This window comes from Lampris incognitus, chromosome 16 (genome assembly GCF_029633865.1).
Source record: "Lampris incognitus isolate fLamInc1 chromosome 16, fLamInc1.hap2, whole genome shotgun sequence".
NCBI classification, from domain to species: domain Eukaryota; kingdom Metazoa; phylum Chordata; class Actinopteri; order Lampriformes; family Lampridae; genus Lampris; species Lampris incognitus.
The window spans coordinates 21,209,568-21,236,162 of NC_079226.1; the positions used below are offsets into that span (position 1 = coordinate 21,209,568).

At 42.3% G+C, this 26,595-nt stretch overlaps 1 protein-coding gene across 2 annotated transcripts in view; it reads left to right on the top strand.

Moving 5' to 3' along the window:
* Positions 1-199: 199 nt before the first annotated feature.
* The window catches only part of itpk1b (inositol-tetrakisphosphate 1-kinase b), a 42,365-nt gene continuing 15,969 nt past the window's right edge, over positions 200-26,595 (top strand). Inside the window, exons 1-4 of one of the 2 annotated variants that reach the window (XM_056295653.1) lie at positions 200-463; positions 931-1,078; positions 6,356-6,380; positions 17,697-17,822. In XM_056295653.1, coding sequence (XP_056151628.1) covers positions 984-1,078; positions 6,356-6,380; positions 17,697-17,822 — 246 coding nt within the window. In that variant the 5' untranslated portion in view covers positions 200-463; positions 931-983. The remainder of the gene's footprint in view (positions 464-930; positions 1,079-6,355; positions 6,381-17,696; positions 17,823-26,595) is intronic. The other variant, XM_056295652.1, reaches the window with a different exon arrangement.

Sequence of the window (26,595 nt, forward strand, 5' to 3'; positions counted from 1 at the left end):
TTCTATTCTTTTCTACTATATTCTATTCTGTTCTGTTGTTCTGTTCAACTCTGTTCTGTTCTATCCTGTTCAACTCTATTATGTTCTATTAAATTGAAAGGGAAAAGTGACGCTCCTTTCGAGGGGGGACAGACTGGGGCTGCCGTCTGACAGCCGCGCTGCCTAGCCACAGTGTGGTATCAGAGCACGGTGTGGTCTCTCGGATTTGTGTTGGGTGTGTGCTGTCGGTTCCTGTGTCCAGAGACTGAGGAGGGACGTCGGGAGAAATATCTCCGCCTGTGTTTGTCACATCTGTCACCTCGTTTTAAAAACTTCACCTCAGCACCAGGCGAAAGGAGGATGGAAAACTGTCCGAGCTAGTCCCCCCCTCCCGAAGACAAGACAATTCTGGAGGAACTAGGGCTAAAACTGCCAGGTTAGCTTGCTAAAGCTATCCACACAACATTTCACAGCTTTACCCGTAGTAAGTCAGCCGCCAGCTCACGTCAGTAAAAGAACTTCTTTGATATTGAGAAATGCCATTTATATGTTGGCCAGCTTTGTTAGCAAACTAGCCCACTCCTTATTGCATGCCGTGGGTTAGTTAGATATGAAGATCTCACGTTTAGCCAGCTAGCTAGCGTTAGCAATCTCGGTTAGCAACGGAGAGGGGGAAGAGATCCGTGGGACCAACCGATCTTGTTTACTAGCTTGCAAATGTTAAAACACACCCACTATGGTTTGGGGCTTGGTGTCTATATAATGGCCAGCCGTGGGAATCCTATTGACATTTGGTGTTATTGCAAGTTCCAGGAGCGGCAGGGAGCCTCGTCGCTAGCTGTAGGTTGCGTCCTCGTATTACAAGAACAAGTGGCGAACTTGTGTTTTTGGTTCCCCAAGCTGGCAGGCTGCTGTGAGACTACCCTTTTCCTGTTTTCTCCGCCCGTCCAGGTTGAGACTTGAGTCACATCGTTGAGAGCGAGGGAAACAGGAGCGAAGTGGAGATGCAGACCTTCCTGAAAGGCCGAAGAGTCGGATATTGGCTCAGCGAGAAGAAAATGAAGAAGCTCAATTTCCAGGCCTTTGCCGATTTGTGCAGGTACGTGTTGAGGAATAGATAAACCGGCCAGGCAGTGTGATTTTAAGTTCTCCAGCTGAAATGTAATTAACAAGGAAACCGTTTCAAAGAAATGCACGAAGCACCATAAAGCAATTTCCCCCTTTAGTGTTACGTGGGTGAGAGGTGCATTGACTGACAGGATGGATATGTGCATCTGACAGTTCATAGGTGGCTTGCAGGGACATGATAAGCATACTTTATCATCATCATCAGAGAGCATTAGACTATCGCATCACCCTCCATCCATCAGGGAATGTCACTGTTGTTGTTCACATGTTGAACTTTCTCATCAGATAGTGTATACCTGCTGGTTTTGGTTTGCTCTCTGATGTGTCTTTGACATTTGAAGTTTCCATTAAGGGGTAGATTATTAGGCCTCTGTCTGGACTGCTGTCTCCCATGCTGCTGTTTTTTAAAACACTCTTGAATGTAATGAGGACAAACGAGTCTACTTTTTTCGTTGTTAGATAATGTAAAGTGTTTTGCTTATTATTTCTATGGATAATATTTGTTGAAACACTGTACTGGTGTAAGTACCCGGGAGGAGATTAAGTATGTAAGAAGAATGTAAGTGAGATCATTGAGTTTAAGTGCATCTGTAATAGAACAAATGTCATAACTTAATACTTGACTGATTTTTCTTGTTTAATTTTTTTTTAAGAATCACGAGGCTTCATGGGAGATTCCAACCCGAAACTACATACTAAAGCTAGAATCCTAAAACCTGTTTCTAATCTGTGATTTCATCAAGAAACACTTTCTGCAACTTATCCACTAACACGGAATAGGAGCCTAGCTTTGTAGACTCATTTAGGGTTTTAACCTTTGTGCCTTATTTCATACTATTACTATGGGTTCTAAACCTGTAGCTTAACCCAGTAGCTTATATGTACCCATATCTATAGAAACTATTTAGCGTTGTCAATAGTATCCATATCTGCTTTATATAGATTGTAAGGGAAGCAGCTCCAGAAAGAATTGCTTGTTATCACAGGCTTAAGAGTTGGTCCTTTTGTTTCTATCAAAGGGAAGGTTTGTTCATGTATACGAACTTAGAAAATCTGTCCAAAATCATGGTAACAATTGGGTTCCAGTTCAAGGGTCTATTTCCACTGTAAAATGCTTTTGGATTTTTATGGCCCAGGGGTGGGAGATCTATCCTTTGTTAGTGCCATATATTATCTTGCTATGTTATAGCATATCTGTCTTCAGCTGAAGGCCGAGTTATATAAGGTGTTGTAAAGTGGGGCATGGATTTCCTCAGTAGGCGGACTGTGAGAGTGGTGAACCATAACTCTACAGCTTTACAAAAGCTACTGTATATAGCACCGAGAAAGGGCTCCCATGTATGACACTAGCCTTAACATCCAATGAGTTCACTTTCTACCCTAATTGTTCGATGTTCGTGCCTTTGGAGAAGGCACTTAGCCACATGGAAAACACAAATATGAAAAGCCAGTGGTTAACAAGAGGAGATGATGGAGACAACACTTTGTCTCTGGCAATTCAAAGACCGCCTGCCGCCTGTGTGTTTGGTGGTTTTTTCACTGTGCATTGTCCCATCCGATTAGCTTGATGAAGTATTGCCACCTTTCCAAGTGGATTTTTGCTACGCAAAGTAACCTGATTGAGCCAGCGCAGATTACCACACTGTAAGCCACAAAACATTTTTAATCTCCTCATAAACCCTCTGCAATGCCCTCCCCCTCTAGGAACATGGATTGCAGTGCGTGTTGTAGAGAGGGGTTGGTGTGCCTGGGGTTAAGAAGTGGTGTTTTTGAGTTTGTGACAGCAGAGCTCACAAAGGACAGTCAAATTTATAACATTTACACTGTCACAACCAATTTCATCGGTGTAACGTGGCATAGTGCAGCAAATACCATGTGAGTGAAACAATTTTGTTATGATCACCACATGATCACTTTAACTCCACCACTGGAACTAGTTGTTCTCTTCTACTTCTCTATTTTTTAAGAAAGAAAGAATTTCCCCTTTGATGTACCATTGAAGTGAGCGAAACTCGTCCTCGAACGGAAGAGAAAGACGAAACCAACATGAACTTCCTATCTGCGGCTGCTTTGTATAGACTTGATCTGCTTGTTTTAATTTTTGGGTTTTTTTTTTAAGGCCTGTTGACTTCCCAGAAGGCACAACACCCTGGACAGAGCCAAGGCCAAGGTGTCTCAGCCTGTGGCACTTCTGTTAAGACATTGGTTTGTGAACTTGGATCTCAAGATCTGCTGTTATGTGTTAAGTGTCAGCTCCTTGCTGAACCCCAGGGGGTAAAATTTAGGTCTAGACATCACGACGGATGCCTTCCTTGGATATCTCAAACTCATTGGATTGCAGATACCCAGGTTTTATGTTGCAGGTTGATATTGCTACTGTTTTAACACATTAAGTAGTGCTGTCCAATGTATAGACAGTTTTTTTTTACTCAATAGAGTGTGGCATTATTAGACTCCATTCAGGCCTTCTTTTGTAGTCACCCCAGTGGGTGGTATGCATCTGAGCTTCTGAGTGCTCTTATGTGGAGTTTGTTCTGTCTTGTACAGCTGGGTGTTGGGAGATCCCTGCTGGTCTGAGGCGATGTGCAATGGAGCATTGGACTTATTTGGCTTTATATTTGTGCCCGTTTTATAATCTAGCACAACATTTCAGAGGCTTCCTGCAGTCCTGGAGACTCAGGTCTACCTCAATGGGGAAATTAGATGCCTTTCTGGACCACGCACCTGAGCACCAATGCACACTACAGAAACATTGTCACTTCCTCCTGTCATGGCTAGGCCACAAAGCTTTCTCATTCAGGAGCCACATAGTGGGACACTAAGCTTGGGGGCACCGCACTGAGCTGCACTTGTGTTTAGACATTTTTCCCCCCTTTTTGTGACGTGGTTTGTTGTACATGTCAGTATTGTCTCAAACCTGCAACCAGGGTTCATATTTTGCCAGGTAGTAATCAGGCCTGTGGTGTACTGTAAATAGATATGTTTTGGGTGAGTTTTAAGATAGATAGATAGATAGATAGATAGATAGATAGATAGATAGATAGATAGATAGATAGATAGATAGATAGATAGATAGATAACTATATATATATAGATATAGATATATATGTAGCTACTGGTGTAGTGTGGTGAGAAAAAAAAGTGCCTCGTTCACCACGTTATCTCTGTGCTCTTGTGTGTCAGGCATCAACAAAAAGGTCTGTTCCTGTCTTGCTTCTCTGTTTAGTCTTCTCTTCATCCCTTTCATGGTGTTGACTGTGCAACAATATGGCAGGGCAGACAATCTCCATCGGAGCTGGGATGAAACCAAAGGCCCCATTCACACCACATGAAATGGGCCAGCTGCAGTATTAAATATCCACATTGTTGTGAAGTGGTGAATGGCTGCCCTGCTGTTACCATGGGGCCGAAAACCTCAGAACAACTGGGACAAGGCAGTGCGGTGCTGTTTGAGTGGTTTTGTTCCTCGTCGTAAAAGTCCTCCAACCAGGAGGCTCATCATGTTAGCCCCACAAGCTTTTCGTAGTTTTTGAATTCAGCCGGATATCGTTCACTGTTTTGTGAACGGAGCCCGCTGGCAAGTTGTTTGCTAGGAGGAGCATTCAGCAGCCTCACTCCACCACAACTGTGGGGAAAAAAAATGCCATCTCTTCTTTCGTTTGTGTCCTGGCAAGCCTCAGTTCTTTCTTTTCTCTCTCAATGGAGGAACAGGCCTAATCTGATTCTAACAACAGCTCCCTGGTAACCAGCGGGTTTTAACATGCCTAGTCGCTTTCTACATTTTGACCCTCTTCCAGAAAAGCAAAAAAAAATGCTCTTCTTATGAGACGGAAAATTTTTGTTTTCTTCTACGTCCACTTGTACTCTGCAAGTGTACTTGTCTGTTTTTGCTTTACTTACGGTGAAGACATTTGTGCAGCCAAGCGCGCTAACAGACCTTTACAGTGTTTATGTTGGGCGGGGTACTCAAACACGACTTTGTTCTCACAGAGATGGAGAAGGGATTCATCCAGGTTCCTCTTGTGGCCCATGTGGTGGTGTTTTAGGTCTGAGCCGTCAGAAGTCTCTCAGTCAAATGCCACTGAGGACTACTCTGGTATAGGTCTTCTGGTTGCCAAGCAACCAGTTTTTACCCAAAGCTTAGACTTTCCATGCCATCACCATACAGAACAACGTTTCCCTGCTCCTAAGTGTAATCTTGCATTTCAGCTGTGTTGGTTATATGCCTGCTCCCCTCCTACTACAAATAGCTTTCTAGTGTTTGCCTTTCCAAACCCTTGCAGATAAAATAATGATGGATCTACAGAGTTGCCATACTCTGCATTGTAAATATTGGTATATTTTTATGTGGTCCACGCTTGTTGCTAGGAGTAAGTTTAGATAATCATCTGTGTTGGAGGTTGTTGTGTTTGCCTCATCTTGCTGACGATCCACATGTCCAGATTTTCTCAAAACTTTTGTTCGTTTCTAATTTGCCTTGTCTCTGAACACTAATTGCATCCTCAAGAAGGCACAGCACAGACAGGTGTCTCCAGAGTTTTGATATCAGTACCAAAACTCTTATGAACTTTTATCTCAGTACCATTGAGAGTGTCTTGACAGGCTGTATCACAGTGTGGTTTGGCAACCTGACTGCTCAGGACTGCAGACTGCTTCAAAGGACTGTAAAGACAGCAGCAAAAATCATTGGCATAGAACTACCACAACTTCATAATATTTACACCAATCACTGCAAAAGGAACGCCCAAAACATTAAGGACACCAGCCACCCTGCTCATGTTCTGTTCCCGCTCCTTCAATCTAAAAAAATGTTACCGGAGTATCAAATCACACACCACCCATCTCAGTAATAGTTTATTTCCACAGGCAGTCAGGTTGCTGAACAGCTGACGTGCCCATATATACACTGTACATTGTTGCTTTATCGTGTGCTGTATATTGTATGTATAATGTATGAATTCACTGTGTACATAGTCTATGTAGGTCTGTAGTGTTGTCTTTTTTTTGGGGTAGTGTATCATTTTGTCCTTTGTCTTTGTGTCCCTTGTGTTAAGGCAGAGAGAGCCAGAGCACAAGAATTTCATTGTGTTCTAATACACATGACAATGATGTTGAATTTGAACTTGAAATTAATTCTGTAATGGATACGGAAGCCAGTATTAACAATTCTATTTAATGTGCAACATTTGCTCATTCACCCTGTTTATTTTCAGTGGAAAAAGTGACTTATTTTTATCTTGTCTTTCAGGAAAAGAGGAATAGAAGTTGTTCAGGTAAGTTGACAGCCTATCTTTGTGTTTGGTGCTATTTCTAATGTTGCAGTAATGGGTATTAAAGACCCAGAAGTCATTTGGTTTTTAATAAGTTTAAAACATTGGATATAAGTAAAATGGCAACATGCAAAGTATGACCAACACAGTGAAATCCTGCAGTGCCAGTTAATCAACATTTGCAAAGGACTTCTGTGGTCCTGTTGCCTCCTGTTCAAATAAATAAAATGGTAACCTTCCAGGGCTATCTGCTTCTCTCCAGTCAGTCGCCTGCTGTCCATCTCTGCCCACCTCCCTTGGTCGTAGGGCAGCCATAGGGCACACCACTCCCCGCTCTCAAAACATTTCATGTGGATTCGGCTCTAAACCACTGAGAATTCCCGAGCATATTTTAACTAATGCATATTTTCACATATTTTCAACTTCACTCTGCTGTCTTGAATGCCTTGTGTAGATGCTTTACAGACCCTGGTACTGCACTGAAACTGTAAGCATCACCAATCAATGTACCTCCTGAGCACTTGGTATTCAGGGTTCAGCTGTGATGCAACTCGTCCCAGTGGGACAATTAAACACCTGGCCTCAACTTCTCTTCTCTACAGGTCTCTGCTTAACACTTTCATTACTCAACATGTCGCATTTGTATACATGCGATTATGTGGCCGTGTTTGTACAAGCACTACAGTGCATTTATCAGTAAGCACTCACAGCTCACTGGAAAACAAGCTTCACTGAGCCCTATTCCCACTCTCTTTCAAAATGCGCCTTGGTATCAAGGAGGAAATCAACAATGAAATCAACATTTCTGCCCTCTCTCAGCCTCTAATTCCAAGCTGATTTTTAAATCATGTTTCTTGTGTTCTTTGAGTTTTTGTTTCTCCTTACTATTTTTTGAAGATATCTTCAGCAAACTCAGACTGAGCTCTGTTCTGGGAATAGTCCCAAAGTAAGCATGGTTTTAGTTCCCAATGTGCATTCAACCCCTCTTGGGAGGCCAGCAGATCTTTACAACTACTTTGCCAAAGAATGAGCCTTTCGGTCATATCACATACCCCTGTAACCTGTTGTCGTCGCCCCCACCACCACCACCCCTCAACCCCCACTTCCCCACAAAGAGGCACAATCCCTCTGTATTTTTAGCTGTGCTGTCACTGCCAATTGAGAGAGTTCAATACAGACAGACACATCCAGGTTATGTATCTGAGTTAATGGTGATAAGAGCAGTCTACGAGATGAGTCTGGTGCCAGTCAGTGGCTGCAGTGACACAAAGGCATCATGGGGAAAGACAAGGGCTGCCTTTGTAATGCTTTGGTCCTGTTATGCAATTCTCTGTATGAAGCTGTCACCCCCTATTATAATGAGGAAGAGGGATGCTGTGTCTGAGGCAGAGAGATGTCAAAAGGGAAAGTGAAGCAGAGAGAGGTATTGGGAAGGTCATGGAAAGGGGGAAAAGGGGGAAACGGATTACAGGGGTATTGTTTGGTAGTGGGGCTCGACTGCTGTCTAACCTAGTTTAACCTTATCATTAGATGTTTATGGTAGTAGCTGTGGTAAATATCTCTAGATAGGACCCGCATTTACCTAACCTTCACTCCTGCCCTTACAGTCTGACAGACGAGACAACCCTAGTGATAACAACTCGGCCTTGCATAGCCAAGGATAGATAAATTAGTCCATTCAGCCTTAGTCTGTAGATTATAGACACTGGCAGTGGAAGTGGTTGCCATGTTTTGCGACCTAAAATAGAGGGTACAATGTCACAATTTTTGCAGTTCTTGGTCCTATTATGTCTCCAGTTAGATTGATCTATGTTAAATGTTAATTTACCAGAAGGCATTTAAGGATGCGAGATCAGCATACTTCTCTAAACTAATATCAAGAAATAACCACAATCCTAAAGTTCTCTTTAGGGTAATTGATTCTGTTATTAATAGTCCCTCCACTTCTTTTTTTGAACCTGATGTTTAGTTGTCAAAAAAAATCTTATTCCTTTTTTTTAAATAAGGTGGAGAATATCAGGTCCCAAATCCAGCCTGGCCCTCGCATTTGTTACATTCCCTGTGTTAATTCTGTCTCTTTTACCCAGTTCCAACCAATTACAATTTCAGTGTTAAGAGAGTACAGTCTCCAGTATGAACGCCTCCTCCTGCATCTTAGACATTATTCCCACTAAGCTGCTCAATGAGGTATTTTCAACTGTTAGCTCTGTTGTTCTGCAAATTCTTAATAATTCTCTGGCCTCTGGTTCTTTTCCAGACAGTTTAAAGCATGCCATTGTTCATCCATTGCTGGAGAAACCTAATTTAGATCCCCTGCCCTTAAGTAACTACAGACCAATCTCCAAATTCACTTTTTTATCTAAGGTTCTGGAGAGGGTAATTTTATCTCAGTTGTTGTTGTTGTTGTTTTAACACGAATAGTGTTTTTAACAGTTTCCAGTCTGGTTTTAGAGCACTTCATAGTACCGAGACAGCTTTAGTTAAGGTCACTAATGACCTACTGCTGATTGCAGACAGAGGTGACAGCTCGATTTTAGTTCTTTTAGACTTAAGTGCTGCCTTTGACACAGTCGATCACAGCATCCTCTTACATTGCTTAGAAACTTGGGTTGGCATCAAAGGCTTGGCTCTTAGTTTATTACACTCTTAACTCACCAACAGAACTTTTTCTATTGTTCAGGGTAACTACTTCCTTGGTGGCTCAGTTAAGTTGTGGTGTCCCTCAAGGCTCAGTTCTTGGCTCCCTTCTGTTTTCTATATACATGTTGCCTGTTGGCCAGGTCATTCAAAATCACAATGTGTTTTACCATTTTTATGCAGATGACACTCTGTTATAGATGCCACTAAAATCCACAGATCCTTGCGCCCTAGTAAATCTCACAACTTGCCTCTTTGACATTAAATCCTGGATGTCTGAAAATATTCTTAACTTAATGATAAGGCTGAGGTCATTCTGTTAGGTCTCCCAAATTCCATCAGCCCTTTTGGTGCTAATCTTGGTGGTCTGTCAGGTTAGCAGGCTGCTAGAAATCTTGAGGTAATATATTGTTCAGTCATGTTTCCTCCAGCTCAAGGTAATCTCCAAAATTAGGTAATTTTTATCAATTTCTGATCTGAAAAAAAGTTTTACATGCTTTTATCTGTTCTTGGCTTGACTATTGTAACACACTTTACTTTGGTATAAGCAAGGGCTTTCTCTGCCGCCTGCAGTAGATACAAAATGCTGCTGCTCGGCTCATTACGGGGACAAAGAGACATGGCCATATCACTCCTGTGCTTGCCTCCCTACACTGGCTCCCTGTTATATTTCATATTGACTTAAAAATTTTCTTGCTCAATTTAAGCCCTTAAACAGTCTTGATCCTACATATATTTTGTAATTTACTGACTTGGTATACGCCCCCATGACCATTAAGATCAACAGATGGAGCCCTGCTGGTTATTTCCAGGTCTCGGTTTGTCACAAAGGGTGATCGGGCTTTTGCTGTTAGAGCTCTCAAACTATGGAACTCTCTTTCTATAGAACTAAGACAAACCAAGTCTCCAGCTTCTTTTAAATCTCTTCTTCTTTGTGTGAAAGCTTTTACAAATGTTTGATATTTGTGCTTATTTATTCATACTGTTTTTATTTTTACTCTTACTTATTTGGTCTTATTCTTATTTTTGCCCTGTCTGTTTTTATTTCTTTGTAAAGCTCTTTGTAACATTGTTTTAGAAAAATGCTATATAAATAAAGTTATTATTATTATTGTAAGATAATAACCGCACCCATAGGCTGATGCAATCGGCATAGATGTTACAGTCTTTTTCTCTAGATGGAGGATATCCTAGTATTTTTATACATATATATATATATATACACAGACATACATACATACACACACACACACACAAAAACATACGCACAAAATGTATACCATGAGAGGTTTGGAACCGCTGGATGGCTTGGCGGTGGCTATGACTTCACCTCGTGTGAGCAGATCTTTGCTAAATCTGGTGGCCCTTGGGAGCTCATTTTTTATATTTCCATTTTCAGTGTGGGAAAGCCATCTGCATGTATGCCCATCACACACACAACAAAAAAACACTGCGAAAGAACAGAAGGCAGGTTCTTTAAATTCGATTTTGTATGATTGATCTAACTTAAGCCCTAACATTCTTCCCACTCAAGTCAGTTTACATTTAGGCACCCCATTATTGCACTCACATACTCTCTAGTTCTCCTTCCTCTGGACAGCAAGTAACGCTTCGTCCATACCGACCCCTTCACCCTGAGCTTATGAGAGCCATTCTTCCAGCACTCCTTACATTAAGCTGTTTGTCTCACAAAATTGATTAGATTAACTCACCTGACAGGGTTTGGCCTGGAGCAGGCAAGTGTTCACTCTCCAATAAGAGAAACTCGTCATGGCAAAGGGCCAGGGCCATTGTTTGAGTGGGCAGCCCAAGGAGAAGTTATTGAGTTACCGTTTTTATTATATGCAAAGTGCATGGGAATTTAAAGTTAATATCCGGTGTGTTACTGTATCTCACTTTCATATTAAATTTGTGGAGGCCGGCAGAGTTAAGATCCTCTTTGGAAGACATTCAATGGTCTTCCAGTGCACCATGTTTCCAAAGACAGCTGCTTGGCAGCCTTTTAGTTGGATTTTGTGTTTGGTGACATTGCTAAAAGCAGGGCTAAAGATCACAAATTTGGCTAAATAGCAAAGTTTTAACAACAGCCTGAGGATAGCTGTTGAAGATAGTTTTTAGGTTGAGGTTAATAAGCAGTCACTACAACAAAGGCATTATGGATGTTTTTACAAAAATGACACATGGTGAGAATGGAGCTGTCAATATATTATGAGCACAAAACAGGAACACTGCTAAATTATCTCAGGAAGAGGGGTGGGAGGCAATATTTCTCTCTCTCTCTCTCTCTCTCTCTCTCTCTCTCCATTTGTACTGTGCTGGAAAAGTAAAACTCAACTTATTGGGGAGCCTTTGTTAAGGATCGAGGTAGAAATGACAGAGGCGTAACTTTGACCCAGATGAACCATACAGCACCATCTTCAAATTCCTCCACCTGGTACCACTTTACAATAAGACTACCCTTACAAAGGGTTTATGAATGGTTTATAATTCATTAATTAATTAGGTTGTGAACACTCCATAAATCATTAATAAGTTGTTCTAACACATTAGATAAAAAGGGCAACCGTGACATTGCTTGCCAGATAGTGAGCCCACATGTATCTGTGCTTTTAAACCTCAGATGTCATTAGTTACTCAGATAGCAACTAGCAAGATCTAAGATTTAACAGGATAGATAAAAAGTGCAGCAGTAGCTTGATCTTGCCAAATAATGAGCTTGCATGGATGTATGAAAACTGTTATAACTTGTTCATAGTGGTTATTAATGATTTACAAAGTGTTTACAACCTAATTAATAACCAAATTATAAACCATTTATAAATCCTTTATAATGGCAGTCTTATTATAAAGTGGTACCCTCCAACTTCCTCTTTCTCTGCTAACCGTCAACCCATTTCAGTGGGCTTAAAGAAGGCATGGACCTCCTTGGTAATAAAGCCTGAGATTAAAGACTCGCATGGAATCAGCATATCCATCTGCTTTTCCTCCTTGGCTTTCTTTTTTGGTCAAGCTTTCACACAGCCACTGGAGCTTTGGCTCAGGAGCTGCTGCCCCGTTCACCCTCTCATTTGATTCTTAGTCTTTATGTTCTCATTTATTACGTGCAAATAAAAATGTGCTTAGGTTGCCTGGCTGCTGAGTCATTGGATTTAAGTCATAGATTAAGTAGTGGTTACCCTAATATGGTCCTCAGATACCTCCATAACCTTTTTCCTCCGGTGCACAAGAGAGACAGAGTCAGCAGTGAGACTAGGAAGTCTAATTACTGTATGGGCTCTAGGGAGGCTGAGAAGTTACCCACTAGTCTAATTAGCTTCCAATTTGACCTTCCATACAGAATACATCTGGAAACTAATGTTAATGCTTCTCTCTTTTGTTTGGTCTTTACTTCACAGAAGATGTGGCCAGCAGCCACAGTTTGTCTTAGATATGTTTTGTTACACCGGGTTGTCATTGCCACAATGCATCCTAAGTAAATCATTCATCACATGTCTGTCTGATGGCTCTGTGAACACATCGTCTCGAGGCTGGCCTGAGAACAAAGGAAAAGCCAGGTGAAACTAGAGCCAGATGGCGTAACTATAATGGATAAGGCAATAACACCTAATGGGTCTACCAGCTTCATGGCGAAGCCTAAACAAGAAGACAAACAGGTGATTGTACCTTCTATGTTAAGCAATAGTGCAGGCAGTGGCCTTTTTTGTATCCACCACACTTGTGCCTAATTTTGTTCTGATGTGAAGTGCTATGGGTTCTGTCCACACCGATTGTTGTTTCTACTGGGGACCAGCCAAGGCCCTGTGTGGACCCACATGAAACAGGAAAATATGTTACCCTTGACCTTGCCTCTCCCTCAAGGATCCAGCATGTTTTCTGTGCTGTCCATCACTGAAGTGACCCAATGCTGGCTTCTCTGTCCCAGAGGGATTTGCAAAGACGTCAGTTGACATTTCTGCATTTAGCATTTAGCAGAACATGACTACCATTGGGTTTTTGGGTGAGCTCTAGAGGAAGGTCATTCTACATGTGTATGGGGACAGGAGAAGCTCATCCTCTCTGACATGTCCTTTCTGTTGGGTGTTGACCCCACTGTGTGGAGTCCTGTTTTTGTGAAGGGGCCAGGCTGTGGACAGGCCCACTATGTTGTGTAAGCAGGAGATTAAAAGCTGCGCCTCGGTGGATCACAGTCAAATCCCCTGCTGCCCCTGCCCTGGCCCACAGACCCAGACACAGAGAGAGAGAGAGAGCGAGCGAGTGCGAGAGGGATAGGGAGGTAGGTGCCTTTTAGGCCAAGCTCCGTTCAGCTCACCCCTGTCCTCAAGGCACCAACTACACCTCACACTGCTGCTAGGGCCCTGGCTGCATTGGTGGTCACAGCAGCTGCTGTTAACTATCCTGTGGTTGTGTGCATCCGCATGTGACAACTTTGTTCATACAGTTGTTGATTTTACGACTCGGTGGTGACAAGGTAATGGCCTTGTGTTCATGTCTTTTATCTGCATGTGTGGCAGCCATTCCACAACATACATCTGATTAACTTGCTTGACATCCAGATTTATAGAGCCACTTATTCTAACCTTCAACCTTAACACCTGTTGACAGTCTCCAGACATCCAACCGCAATCATTTCAATTAAAGTTAGCCGGCTCTTACATTATTTCATACAGATGTTGAGATATTAGACTCTGTTGTTGACAGGTGTCTATGGGGGCTCTAAGGCTTGTTGCTGCAGGCAAAAAGAGAGGCAAGAGGAGGTTGTGGCTCAACAGTTTAATGACTGGGGGAGAAAGAGAGAGATGCTGTAATGATGTAGCCTAATGAGCTCCCACTGAGATACATTTGAAATAGATCTGTGTAGGGCATGGGCGTGCTGTGTACATACTGTGTGATGTACAGTACAGATTGTGCCTGGTCAGTGTCGCAAAGCCCACATTCCACACCTTTTTAATTTCTCAGATTCAAGATAAGATTGACATCTTTACTGCACCCCTGATTTCAGGTTATTACTTGGCTTTGGAGGAAACCAGATTACAGTTGGATATCGTATACAGTCTGAAGTAGCCTGGGCAGAGACCCTGGCCTTTAGGTCGATTGATATGTAACAGATTTGCCACTCCTTACAATCGACTTCTCAGTACAGGATCAAAGGTGGGCTAATTAGTCACCTATCTGCCACAACTCTTAGAATGATTAACAAGGGCACATTGTCTCTGGGCATGACCACCCTTAAACCAACTGAGACAATCTACTGTTTCACAGCCCTCAACTCCAAGCTTTGCACTGGTCCACACCTATTTGGCTAAGGTGCATTTGCTCCCCTTTTAAGAATGGTCTGAACTGTACAAAGGACATTCTAGCGGATCCTGAGTGACTCTAATTGGTGTTTGTACAGGTGCTACTGGAATATTTAATGTCAGTGGTGATCTGGTGATCTCCTTTTGCTGATTAGCTATGTGTGGGTAATAAATCATCTCTGTTATATAAGTCACATGGGAAACCTGATGATTTGTGCTAACAACACCATCCTTTTCCACGTTTGACTGCTCCCAAAGTGCTTGCATAATGTGCATTGACTAGCCAAAATTGCTCTGATGTTTGGGGTATGAATTAAAAACATTCACTGTTCCGAGAATACAATGAATTGCCTTGTATTGCTGTGGAATTAATTTTCATAGTGTAGGACTAGGAATAATTAATTAGAGAAATTAGACCTGTCCTAGCTGAAATTCTGCCCTAGGCAGCTCCAGTCATAGATTTCCACTTATTCCAGTGTCTCTAAATAGACTTTCTCTATCATTGGGTCTTTTCTGTTATTATGAAACCCATGGTCTCTGCTGAGGACAAGCTGACCTGAAGCACCACACTAAGGCCTTTTCTCCCCCCTCACTGTCTCTTTCTCTTCCTCTGCCACCTGCTTAACTTATGTAGAATTACCTTCTTGTAAAACCACCAAATTTCAAATCCACATTCTCTTTGATTTTAAACTTTAATGTTGTCTGTTGTCTCAACGCACACACACACACACACACACACACACACACACACACACACACACACACACACACACACACACACACACACACACACACACACACACACACACACACACACACAGACCTCCTCTTTTGTTCCCTCACTCACAGTGGATATATTCAGTCAGTATCACAATAGAAGCTCCTTGTGGTTTGTATGTCTAATTTACCCTGGCAGAGGAGTGGCCACTGTGCCCCTATAAAGCCTGGTGTTTCTTTCCCATTTCTTCATATAGACAGAGAGAGAGTGTGTGTGTGTGTGTGTGTGTGCGTGCGTGTGTGTGTGTGTGTGTGTGTGCGCGCGCGCACATGTGCATGCATGACAGTTAGTGGCTGTGCTGACCCACATAAGTCCAACTACACTTGACCGACAAAGCTGATTTGATTGACTGTGGACTACAGAGGCCCCTGCAGCCAAGCTTACTCTTTCATCTAGTAGTGGGGTATATGACTAAAAGTGTATGTCACCAGTCACCATATTTTCAGAATAATGGTTTGGGATGGTAATGTATCATGGTATCATCATTTGTCTCATATAGCAATTTGAAACATTACCTGAGTACAAGAACCCTGTAAAAATGCCCATATTTTTAACTATATTTTCTCCTCTATACTTATATCGTTTGTGTGTTTCCACTGAACAGATTTTATACACCATCGATTTCATCAAATATAGTCATGTTTTGAGAATCTTGTTTTGAGTTTGCCCCCCATTGGACCTTTGATTGGCTGATCGACAGCAAGTCAAACACGAGTTGAACAGCATTCGTACTGTCTAGTAACTATCTTTTATAGGCCTATGCTATTTGGCAATGGTATTTTGATGCAAAAATTATCTTGATGTACAGCTCTGTCTGTGTGATTCAGAGTTGAGCCCAGAGATAGAAGTGGCTCAGCATTGATGCTTGGCCCATAACTGAACACAGTATAGGATGAGCTTTGCAAGATTTCAAGTTAATTCATTGAGACTAAAGCATTGGCATTGTTCCAACTGTTGCTCATTATTACTAAAGTTGATTGAAAGAATGGTGATGATTGTATTATATAAAAAAAAAAGTCAAAATGCAATCCCTGCGGAAAAGCACACTGCATAGAGATGCAGTGTCAGGCACAAAGGGCATTGCCTGGTGTTTTCCAAAGAGTTTTGCATGCCATAAATCGTCCCCTTGCAACTTCTTTGTGCAACCTTGCTTTTGCAGTAGGTTGACATACAGGTATCGCTAAACAACTGATATCGGCTATGTCTGAGCTACTTCCACTTTTGATGAACTACCATTGGTTAATTGCATAATGAAAATGACTATCTATTTGCACATAAGAAATTATTGAGTGAGGGGAAATTATAAAGGAGTATATAACTGGGAAGAATAGATTTCTTGTGTTCTCGCCCTCAGCAATGACAGTTATGCAACATAACTTGTAGATGATAGTTCTTCGCCCTAGAGCCCACTTCTTAAACCCAAAATAAGTCCACATAATGGAAGACGCTCCACTTATTTAACAGTCATCACGCCACACTGTTGTGCTGACAGTAAAACAGCCCTGCCTACATGAATTTTGCAAATAGTAACATTGCTTCAGGCAGTATATGTGAGATGGCATTGGGTGGCTCCATTCCAGCACTTTACTTTTATTTTTTTTCTCAACCCTGCAGTAAACTGTAGGACACGGTGGCCTAGTGGTTAGCATTGTTGCCTCACAGCAAGAAGGTCCTGGGTTTGAAACCCAGGCCATCCCAGGTCCTTTCTGTGTGGAGTTTGCATGTTCTCCCCGTGTCTGTGTGGGTTTCCTCTGGGTGCTCCGGTTTCCTCCGACCATCAAAAAGACATGCATGTTAGGGTTAATACTCCTGTCTGTGTCCCTGACCAACCAAGGCAATGGAAAGAAGAACTGGAGCTGGTCCCTGGGTGCTGCAGCTACCTACTGCTCCTATACAATAGGATGGGTTAAATGCAGAGAACACATTTCGTTGTAACCGAACAACTGTAAAATGACAAAATAAAGTGGCTTTCTTTCTTCTTCAAATGATGTGGCTGTCTGTACCCAATTTTCTACCACTTCTGCAGTTTCAGTATACCACCCACTACCAATTCCTCCCCCTCTGCCACAGTCATTGGTGTGGAACCAGTTATTTGCAGAAAGTCTCACTGTCACACTTTGTATGATTTTGCACTTTTAACTGTAAAGCTCTGTCATCACTATGTGAAAGGTATTTATAAAATCAATAGGCCTGATCCTCCTCTCGGATTGGCTCACATTTGATGCTGTTGTAAAATACCTAATACCTGCATAACCATTACCATGCTAACCGAAACTCACCCCACATATTGCCGCTGTGTCACAGCAATATTGCTTAGCAGGAGAAGAGTTCCTTGTTCTAAATCATGACTGATGTTAACTGGTTAAGAATGCCCAATTGACTGCCAAAAAGATATATTAGATCTCCTCTTACATTAGATGGCACAGTACACACCAATTTATAAAAGGAATAAACCACTCCGCGATGTCGTTCCCTTTGTGTTGTACCTAAAAACATCTCTTAGTAGTGGCTCTGAAACTCACTTTGTAGCTTATTGGTTAAGTATCTCCAAGTTATACCTGAGTTGAGAATGTGCCCTCTTTGTCCTGTGCTCTTCCCTGACAAAACCAGCTGGACCTCAGCCAGCCCTTGGAGGACCAGGGTCCCCTGGACGTCATCATCCACAAGCTGACCGATCTCATCTTGGAGGCCGACCAGAATGACTCGCAGGCCGTCTTGCTGGTACAGAGAGTACAGGTAGATGTCTTTTTCTTTTCCATCCCCTTTAAAACAACATGAGCATTCAGGGTTCCGACAAGAGTCTGTCAGTTCTCTAATAATAGATGAATTCGATAGGTGAATTTCCAGCTTTTAAAAATTCAGGAGTTCCACACCAAAGTTTGGAAGTGAGGGAAAATGCACTTGTCCAGTAACAACACACAATCAAGAAAAGATCCTCTGTCATTTGGCTCTGCATCATTTGTTATGGTCAAAAATGATCTTTGGCTCTAGAATAACATGGCATTTACCTGACATTGTTGACTGTCATGTTGCCCTACCTGTCAGCATACATCACACTGCTCACTGACCAGGATCTTGAAATACTGTGTAGAATTTAAGATTAAAGAAAACTTTTCTTAGCTTGTGTCTTAATTAGACTTAAACAGCATGCCTCAGGCAAATAACATTTGCAAAAAATAATCATGTCGACAGTTGAGATTGATAGACATACTCGAGAAATGGAAAAATAAGATTAAGACAGCAAAATATGATGGCTGTTAATGGCCAGATTTGAAATTCACACTAAGTAATTAATCGAATAGATTTCTGTGTCTGAAAAGTTGAAGTTGCTGAAGAGTTTTGCATGCTGTTGTCAGACTGGGAAGTGTCTCATTGGGGCAGCAAGTGTTCAGCTGCCATCTGTCACTTCACAGCAGGTCATAGCTCCAAATGAGCTTTGTGTGCACACTTCAGAATGATTGGGATGTGTGTTCTCACAAATCTGTCCTAGAGATGGTGTGAAATTGATTTTATTCCAGCATATCTCTCTCTCTCTCTCTCTCTCTCTCTCTCTCTCTCTCTCTCTCTCTCTCTCTCTCTCTCTCTCTCTCTCTCTCTCTCTCTCTCTCTCTCTCTCTCTCTCTCTCTCTCTCTCACTCACTCTCTCACTGGATGACTCAGGAGCTGTGATCATGATCAACATCACACAGTCCTGTTATCATGCTCAGTTAAGGAAAAAACAGGAAGTCAGTAAAGCCAGGTTATTTAAAAGTCCAGCTGCAATTAACATCCATCTTTTTGCTATAACAATATACTTTAAGCCTTCTTGCTCTATATATAGGCTGTCTGAGTGAGCCAGCTAACCCCACGTCTGTATCACGTAGTATTGTGACTATGTCCATATAGACAGTGAACTTATTTGCATAGATTTCTGTCTAGTTATAATGTTGTGAATGCATAAATGATTAGCAAACCACATTGGTGTTACAGTTAGTCAGTGCCAAACCAGGACTGCAGACTGAATACACAGATGTTAGGTAAAGAAAACTTATTTGGGCAACATTTGCTTGGCTTGCTGTTTTGTTTCTTGAGCTCTCAGGGCAGCTTCAAATCAGGTTCAAATCAGGTTCAAGTTCAAATCTGCTTTATTGTCATCCCATTCATATACAGTGGCACGAAATTGCGTTTCCTTGGGTCTGATCCTACAGTGCCCTATAAGACAATAAATACAAGTTACAATAATAAAATGATCATAAAATACATCAGTGCAAAGTGCATATAAAGGTGCAATCAATAAGTGATGCCAGTTACATGAGAAGGGATTTTGGTTGTGATGCCACCAGTTAGCCAATAAAGTGATGTACAGCAGTGATATATGTAACGTGTCATAAATACAGTCCTTGGGATTATGTCATGATCGGTCCTTTAAAGGGTTAGGAAGCCTTTTTTATATTTTCTTTGAGCTGAAAACATGTTGGTATAGGCCAATGGAGCTGTTCTTGATAGATTACGGTGGAATTGAGGGTGAAAGTTTACATTTTTTTCTATCTGTAGGAAAAAGCACATTATGAACAACCCCTCTAAATGGCAGATTTAAAGGTCCATGAAAATGAAATCTGTAAATTATTTCTGGTTTGTTTTTAATAAAGTTAAGCTTTCATAAATTCCCAAAAGTTTTTAAAATTTAGTCTTGCAAAAATATGCAAGAAATGCACATCACTTCACCCCAAAAAACCAGTGAAATCATTTCTGTCAGTAATGTTTACCCTCTCCACCCTCTCTGTCATTGGATCTACTGTTGCCACTCTTTGCTTGCAAAAATTATGCCTAGATGTTCCTCCTTCCCTGATTGCACACAAAAACACTATATTTGTATTTCAGAAAAACAGTCATTCACAAAAAGGGATTGCATTTCTGGAGAGCCGTGGTCTGGGCTAAGTCAAGCCTGCTTTCCACTCAAGCAATAAATTGGAATATGAGAGCTGGTTCATCTGCTCTATACTACATTTAAGATGAAACACATGCATTTTATACAATATCTACATACACGAGCCCTATTCAAATATTGAGAGCTACTCTTTATGCTGTGACTAGAAAGCCAGTTGCTATAAACATCTAGCAGACTTTCACTGTTCAGCCTAGCATTGGCCTGTTTGAGCCTTGATGCATGACAAAACTCACCATTGTAAAACCTTTTGGCCAGAGCGTGGATTGGGCAGAATGTAACCTGGCTACACTTTGATTTTAGGTCCCTCCAGTTCATGTAAATAAGGTTGTATACCGCTTATGTTGCTACTGTTCAAGGTTTTTGTAACTGTTGCAGGTAACCTACCATGAGGAATTGCTTATGTCTCATGTCGTCTGACGCACCCTCCTAGTTGACGTCTGCTGAGCAGCAAATGGTCATCATAAAGTTTTTATCACAAATTAATGGTCATAATTATGCATCTGGGAAGTGAATTCAGTTTCTATGACCTTTTAATGTGGGTTATCAAAGACACCTGTGATGTAGGCAACACGTGGAGTAATGGGTTATACTAATGGCGAATAGAAAGACGACACATCGGTATCAGCCAGCTTAACTCAATGGGTCGACTTGTGAGAAACTTTGACAAGGGGCATCCGGGTGGCGTGGCGGTCTACTCCATTGCCTTCCAACACGGGGATTGCCAGTTCGAATCCCCGTGTTACCTTCGGCTTGGTAAGGCATCCCTACAGACACAATTGGCCGTGTCTGTGGGTGGGAAGCTGGATGTGGTTTGTGTCCTGGTCGTTGCACTAGCACCTCCTCTGGTCAGTCGGGGCGCCTGTTCAGGGGGGAGGGGGAACTGGGGGGAATAGTGTGATCCTCCCATGCACTACGTCCCCCTGGTGAAACTCCTCACTGTCAGGTGAAAAGAAGTGGCTGGTGACTCCACATGTATCGAAGGAGGCATGTGGTAGTCTGCAGCCCTCCTCTGATCGGCAGAGGGGGTGGAGCAGTGACTGGGACGACTCGGAAGAGTGGAGTAATACAAATGGGGCGAAAAAAGGGGGGGAAATTAAAAAAAGAAAAAAGTCTAACCTACACCACCATCACTGTCATCTACATCTACGCTGTTTTTTATACTTTTTCACAATTTGAGTAGGTGGAAACCGGTTAAAAATGAATGGGTACTTTACTCTTTAAGTTTGAACGAAGTGGTAACGTTCAGTAAATAGGGATCGAAGACATAGATCTCCATTTGGGCTTCTTTGCTCACCCGCACAATTTTCATGTTGCTTTGTGGACTGCCATGTTTGTTGATGATGGTAGAATTTCAGGATTGGCGGAAGAGACATTAACTCGGAAAAGAAGTACTTGAATCGAGGTGTGAGAGATAAATGTATTTGTATTTCTTGTGCAAAAATGTGACAATACCTCAAAAGATAAAGACCATTTCCATACCTATTTTGCATGTAGAGACAACAAGGTTTAATAAACTGGGTCTTACTTCAAAATTAGCCAATACTGGCTTATTAGAAATTGCAGCCTATTTACGAAGACTCCCCTTTGTCTCCCTACCATGTTTCAGATACTTAACAGGGAGGGGGAAATAATGTATAGTATAATATGCAAGAGCAGATTGTGTGATTGCACAACTACAACAGCATGTTGGTTGGCATCACATTGTCCTGTTCAGCTGTCAGTAAAAAAAGTCAACTCAAGTCAAGTCAATTTTATTTGTATAGCCCATTATCACAAATTTGCCTTAGTGGGCTTTGCAGCAACACAACATCCTGTCCTTAGACCCTCGCACTGGATAAGGAACAACTCCCTAAAAAAAACCTAAAAAAGTCTTGTATATTAAATGATATTAAGTCCTGTCCCCCACAGAGGCTTGGAGACTAAGAGGACATTTCTACGTATGTCTCCATAAACAATTTTCTTGTCCTTTCCCAGATTATAAATAGCTTCAGGAAGTTTAACAATTATTTGAAAAATCTTTTTTCTGACAACGAATGGGTATGTGATTTCTAATTTTGTCTTGGCTCCACTGGTATTTGTGTGATTGAGTCATTTGGGGTGGACAAATTTCATACACTATTTTCTGTGCAGTATTCTTTGAAATCTCGTTGTTTCAAGTGCTCTGCAAATAAACTTGACTTTTCACAGAAGTATACATTCCCAAGATCCCTTTAGCAACAAGCGTGAGCTAATACAGTAACATCAGTGCTTTCCCACACATCTCCCCTATGTCCTTAATCTGTTTTTCCTAGAAATAAGGGAAATAAAAATGTGATTTATGCTTCTTTCTCAAAAACATAGGAAGGAATTTACTTAACCAGTGACATTCAAGAAGCTGAAACTACTGATATGTCATCATATGTCCTCAATATATCACAGGCTCAAACATTTAGTGTAGGACTGATTGAGTCATTCATTTAATCCCACCCCTTTATAAGACATCTGGCATTTATTGGTTATTAGAGGCTACTTGCCAGTGACCATTGATTAAATTTGGTGCCCCTCTTCAGGCTGTATCGTGACTCAGTCTCTTCAGCTGGCTCACACCACAAAGCAACTATACAGCCTGTTCCCAGTCACGGGCAGGTTTCCTCCAAGGAAAACTAAAAGTGAACTTTGACCTTCACAGCCAACTGATGCCTCACCCAACATGAACGCAAGCCTGTATAGACTCACGCATACCAAACAGCCTGACTTCAGGCAGGAGTGGAGGAGGCCACCAGCTTCTGAGGGAGTCACTTTATTAATATAGCTCACCTGTTAATAGATAGATCTCTTTGTTAATCTCTAAACATAACTGTTGTCTGTGAGTACATCTTACTAGGAAGATACTGATAATAATGATAGCATCCTTTGTGAGGTGTACCAGTTCTCCATTCAAAACCAACGTCAGGCCAGGGCATGCACTCTAATGGCCTAATAGTTGCCTTAAGGTTGAACTATGTGCTCAGCAGACCTGGGTCAAATAATACTATGATAATATTTGTAAGTACCTTTCATGCTTTGTGTCAGTCTACCATGCTTCCAGATGACAATAAGTTTACACGATAGTGCTGAAACGATCGGTTGATTAATCGATTAGTGGTAATCCGATTGAATGCAAATTGATATGGGAAATATGCACCATTTAAACACAATATCAAATGAATTAATAGGGGCCATAAGAAGGGCCCATATCTACTCTTTGTACGCGCACAGCATACAGAGAATAGACTATTAGTTGGGTTGGTAGGGGCCCCATAGCAAGTTAATGCAGCCATGGTTGATGTCAACATGTTTTTCTTACATCACCGCTCCACCGTGTTGTTCAGGGCTGCGGCTGCCCAGGCCAAAATCCTACAGATGGATCACCCATCCCAAGGAAGAGACATTACGTTACAAACCAGGCAACAAAGAATGTCTGTGTGTGTACCTGTCAGACATCACAGCACTTGTGCGTGCACTGTATTTTATTTCCAGCAAGTATGCAAGACGGTGGAGCTGTGGTGATTAACAAGCTGTTTGTATAACGTGGAGACCCGCATGCTCCACCTGACACTGCTTGGATGTCAGGGATATAGAGGCTGGTAGGGATCCTCAGAGCCCGTATGGAAATATGTTGGGCTGCAAAGACAGGAAGATGGAGGAGGGTCAGAGAGCAAAAGTACAGTTGACAGGAGAACATTTGGGTTGGGGGAGGGAGGGTTTACATAAAATGACAAACCTTGTGCTGACCTGACCATCAGCCACAAAGTGATATAATGATGTAACTAGGGTTGTACTGAATGGTTTTTTTTTTACATGCGAAATTTTCTATTGAGGTTTTCCAATGAAGTTTCGAATGTGTCATCATATTTTATGATGTCATCAAAAAATCCTCAAACAAAATCCTCAATTTGAATAAAACGATTCACCAGATAAAATTAGTTAGTATTTTTTTATTAAGTCAACTTTCTTTAATTGCTCTGTGATGCCCTGGCGGCCTGTCCAGGGTGTCTCCCCGCCTGCCGCCCAATGACTGCTGGGATAGCCTCCAGCATCCCCGCGACCCTGAGAGCAGGATAAGCAGTTTGGATAATGAATGGATGGATGGAACTTTCTTTAATTAATATAAATCGTCAGTTTTGTCAACATAAATACATAGGCTAATCCAATAAGGGCATAAAATTATGAAATGATAATCACACCCTTAGGTTTATAGCAACATTATACTATGACAGACATGGTAATAAAATCAGAACATTTCAAATTAAAGTGTTTGCATTTAATTTTTTTTTTTTTTACTCAAAATCTTAACAGTCGATGTGACCGACACTCATTGTGCAAAGGGCGGGTCCCAGTGGTCTAGGACTTGCTAACTTTCATGTTGTGGGTCAGGAATATCAGCTTGTTGACATGGTCTGGTTGAAGTGAGCTTCTAGCTTTGCTCATAATGAATTCTGCCTTGGAAAAAAAATTGCAGTTACCCTGGATGTAACTCCAGTTCTATGAGTATGTGCATAGCCCTCTATCAAGCTTTGCTATTGTTTTACCCCTCGAGGCTCTGCCTCGGCACCTGAGACAGATCTTTTCCCTCACAGCCCAATCAAGTGGTAGGAGCCAGACAGTGCTCAACCACCAATAAAATTCCAGAATCCTGGCAGCTCATCTCACTTTGAATTCAGGAACAAAGACTGGGACCAGCTGGGTCAGAAGTTAGAGGGCTACGCATGTACTCATAGAACTGGAGTTACATCCAGGATAACCACTATGTCTATGTCATGTGCGCTCCGCCCTCTAACGGGCTTCAACATTGGTTCACACCTAAGGCAAAGGCCATTACAGATGAACGTAATCTCGGCTGGGCCCAACTGACACTAGTCAAACACCAGCCAACATCACATCCTACACAGCAACAGTCCAACAGTCGAGTACTGTCCCCTCTGAGGGTCTCATACCGTTCTGCCCCACAACAGCAGTCCAACGGTCGAGCACTGCCCCACCTGAGGGTCTTGTACCATACTGCAACAACCCGCCAAGGGCTTGGCACAGCCAACTTCTCAGTTGACTGAAGATGAGGTCCCCCTTGAGGGTGGGGTCGTCCTGTAATTTCATAGAGACTACCTCCACTGTTTTAGCAACAGGAACGCACGTGAAGAGGGATGTAATATCATAAGAGACTATTGTTTCATCCATCTCCATAACAATGTCCCTCACCTTATCCACAAAATCCATAGTGTTCTGAATGTAATGTTGAGTACTACTTTTTACCAACGGGGTAAGAATAGATGCCAGAAACTTAAGAGATGTTACAGGTCACTGAGTTAGTCATATAAACAGAGCAATATAGTGTCCGCTGCTAAGTGCCGGGAAGATTGCCATGAATTGTACATCGGGGAAACCAAACAGACTCTGGTCAAGAGGATGGCACAACACGAGAGCTACCTTGTCAGGCCAGGACACCGCGGTCTACACCCATCTACAGGCCAGTGGCCACTCTTTCAAGGATGAGGATGTGTACATCCTTGATGGGGAGGAATGTTGGTTTAAACGGGGAGTCAGGTAGGCCATCTATGTGAAGAGGGAATGACCATCCCTGAACCGAGGAGGAGGGCTAAGAGTACATCTGTCGCCATCTTATACTGCTATTATTGCAACTATTCCCCAATCCTCTGCACACATGGCCTTTGTAACTCTAATTAATGGTCACGGTAATTTGCATATGAAGCCAATCGCTGGTTTCAGTTGTGACACAACTGCCGGTTTGGATCATTATGCAACTGTGCTTCACCCATGTTGAGTGGTGCACCGTGAGTGGCAGTGCAGTCGGTTCGATGGGGAGCATTACAATGGGCCGACTCGTGGATGAAGGGCCGACTCGTGGCTAAAGCCAACAGCGACCTAGCTGCTTCTCTTGCTTCGTCCTCCGGTGAGCCGATCACAGGGGTTGACAGAGAAAAAACAACGCCAGGGCCGGGTGAAGAAGCAGAGAGAATGCCAATAGGGCAGCTCGGTGGCCCAGTGGTTAGTACTGTTGCCTCACAGCAAGAAGGTCCTGGGTTCGAACCCTGGGGTTGTCCAACCTTTGGGGGTCATCCCAGGTTGTCCTCTGTGTAGAGTTGCGTGTTCTCCCTATGTCTGCAGTGGGTTTTCTCCGGGTGCCAATTTCCCCCACCATCAAAAGAAACATGCATGTTAGGGTTTATACTCCTATCTGTGCCCCTGACCAAGGTAATGGGAAAAGAACTGGAGTTGGTCCCCGGGCGCAGCATCAAGGCGGCAGCCCACTGCTCCTAGCTACACAGATCACAGCTGGGATGGGTTAATTTGCAGTAACTGAATTTCCCCAAGGGGATTAATAAAGGAAACTTAATTAATTTAATTTAATATCACTGTGCCTTGAAGTAAAAGGAGGAAAAACTCACCTTGGTAGGCAAGGGGCTAGCTCGACTGGAAAGCTGCTTGATAGCTGTAATGTTTTGGTCACCATCTTTGGATCGGTGGCCATCTTTGGTCCGAACCGCAGAGAAGATGGGATAGCCTGTGCAACGTTCAAATGTTGATTTTAGAATTCAAATGTCAATG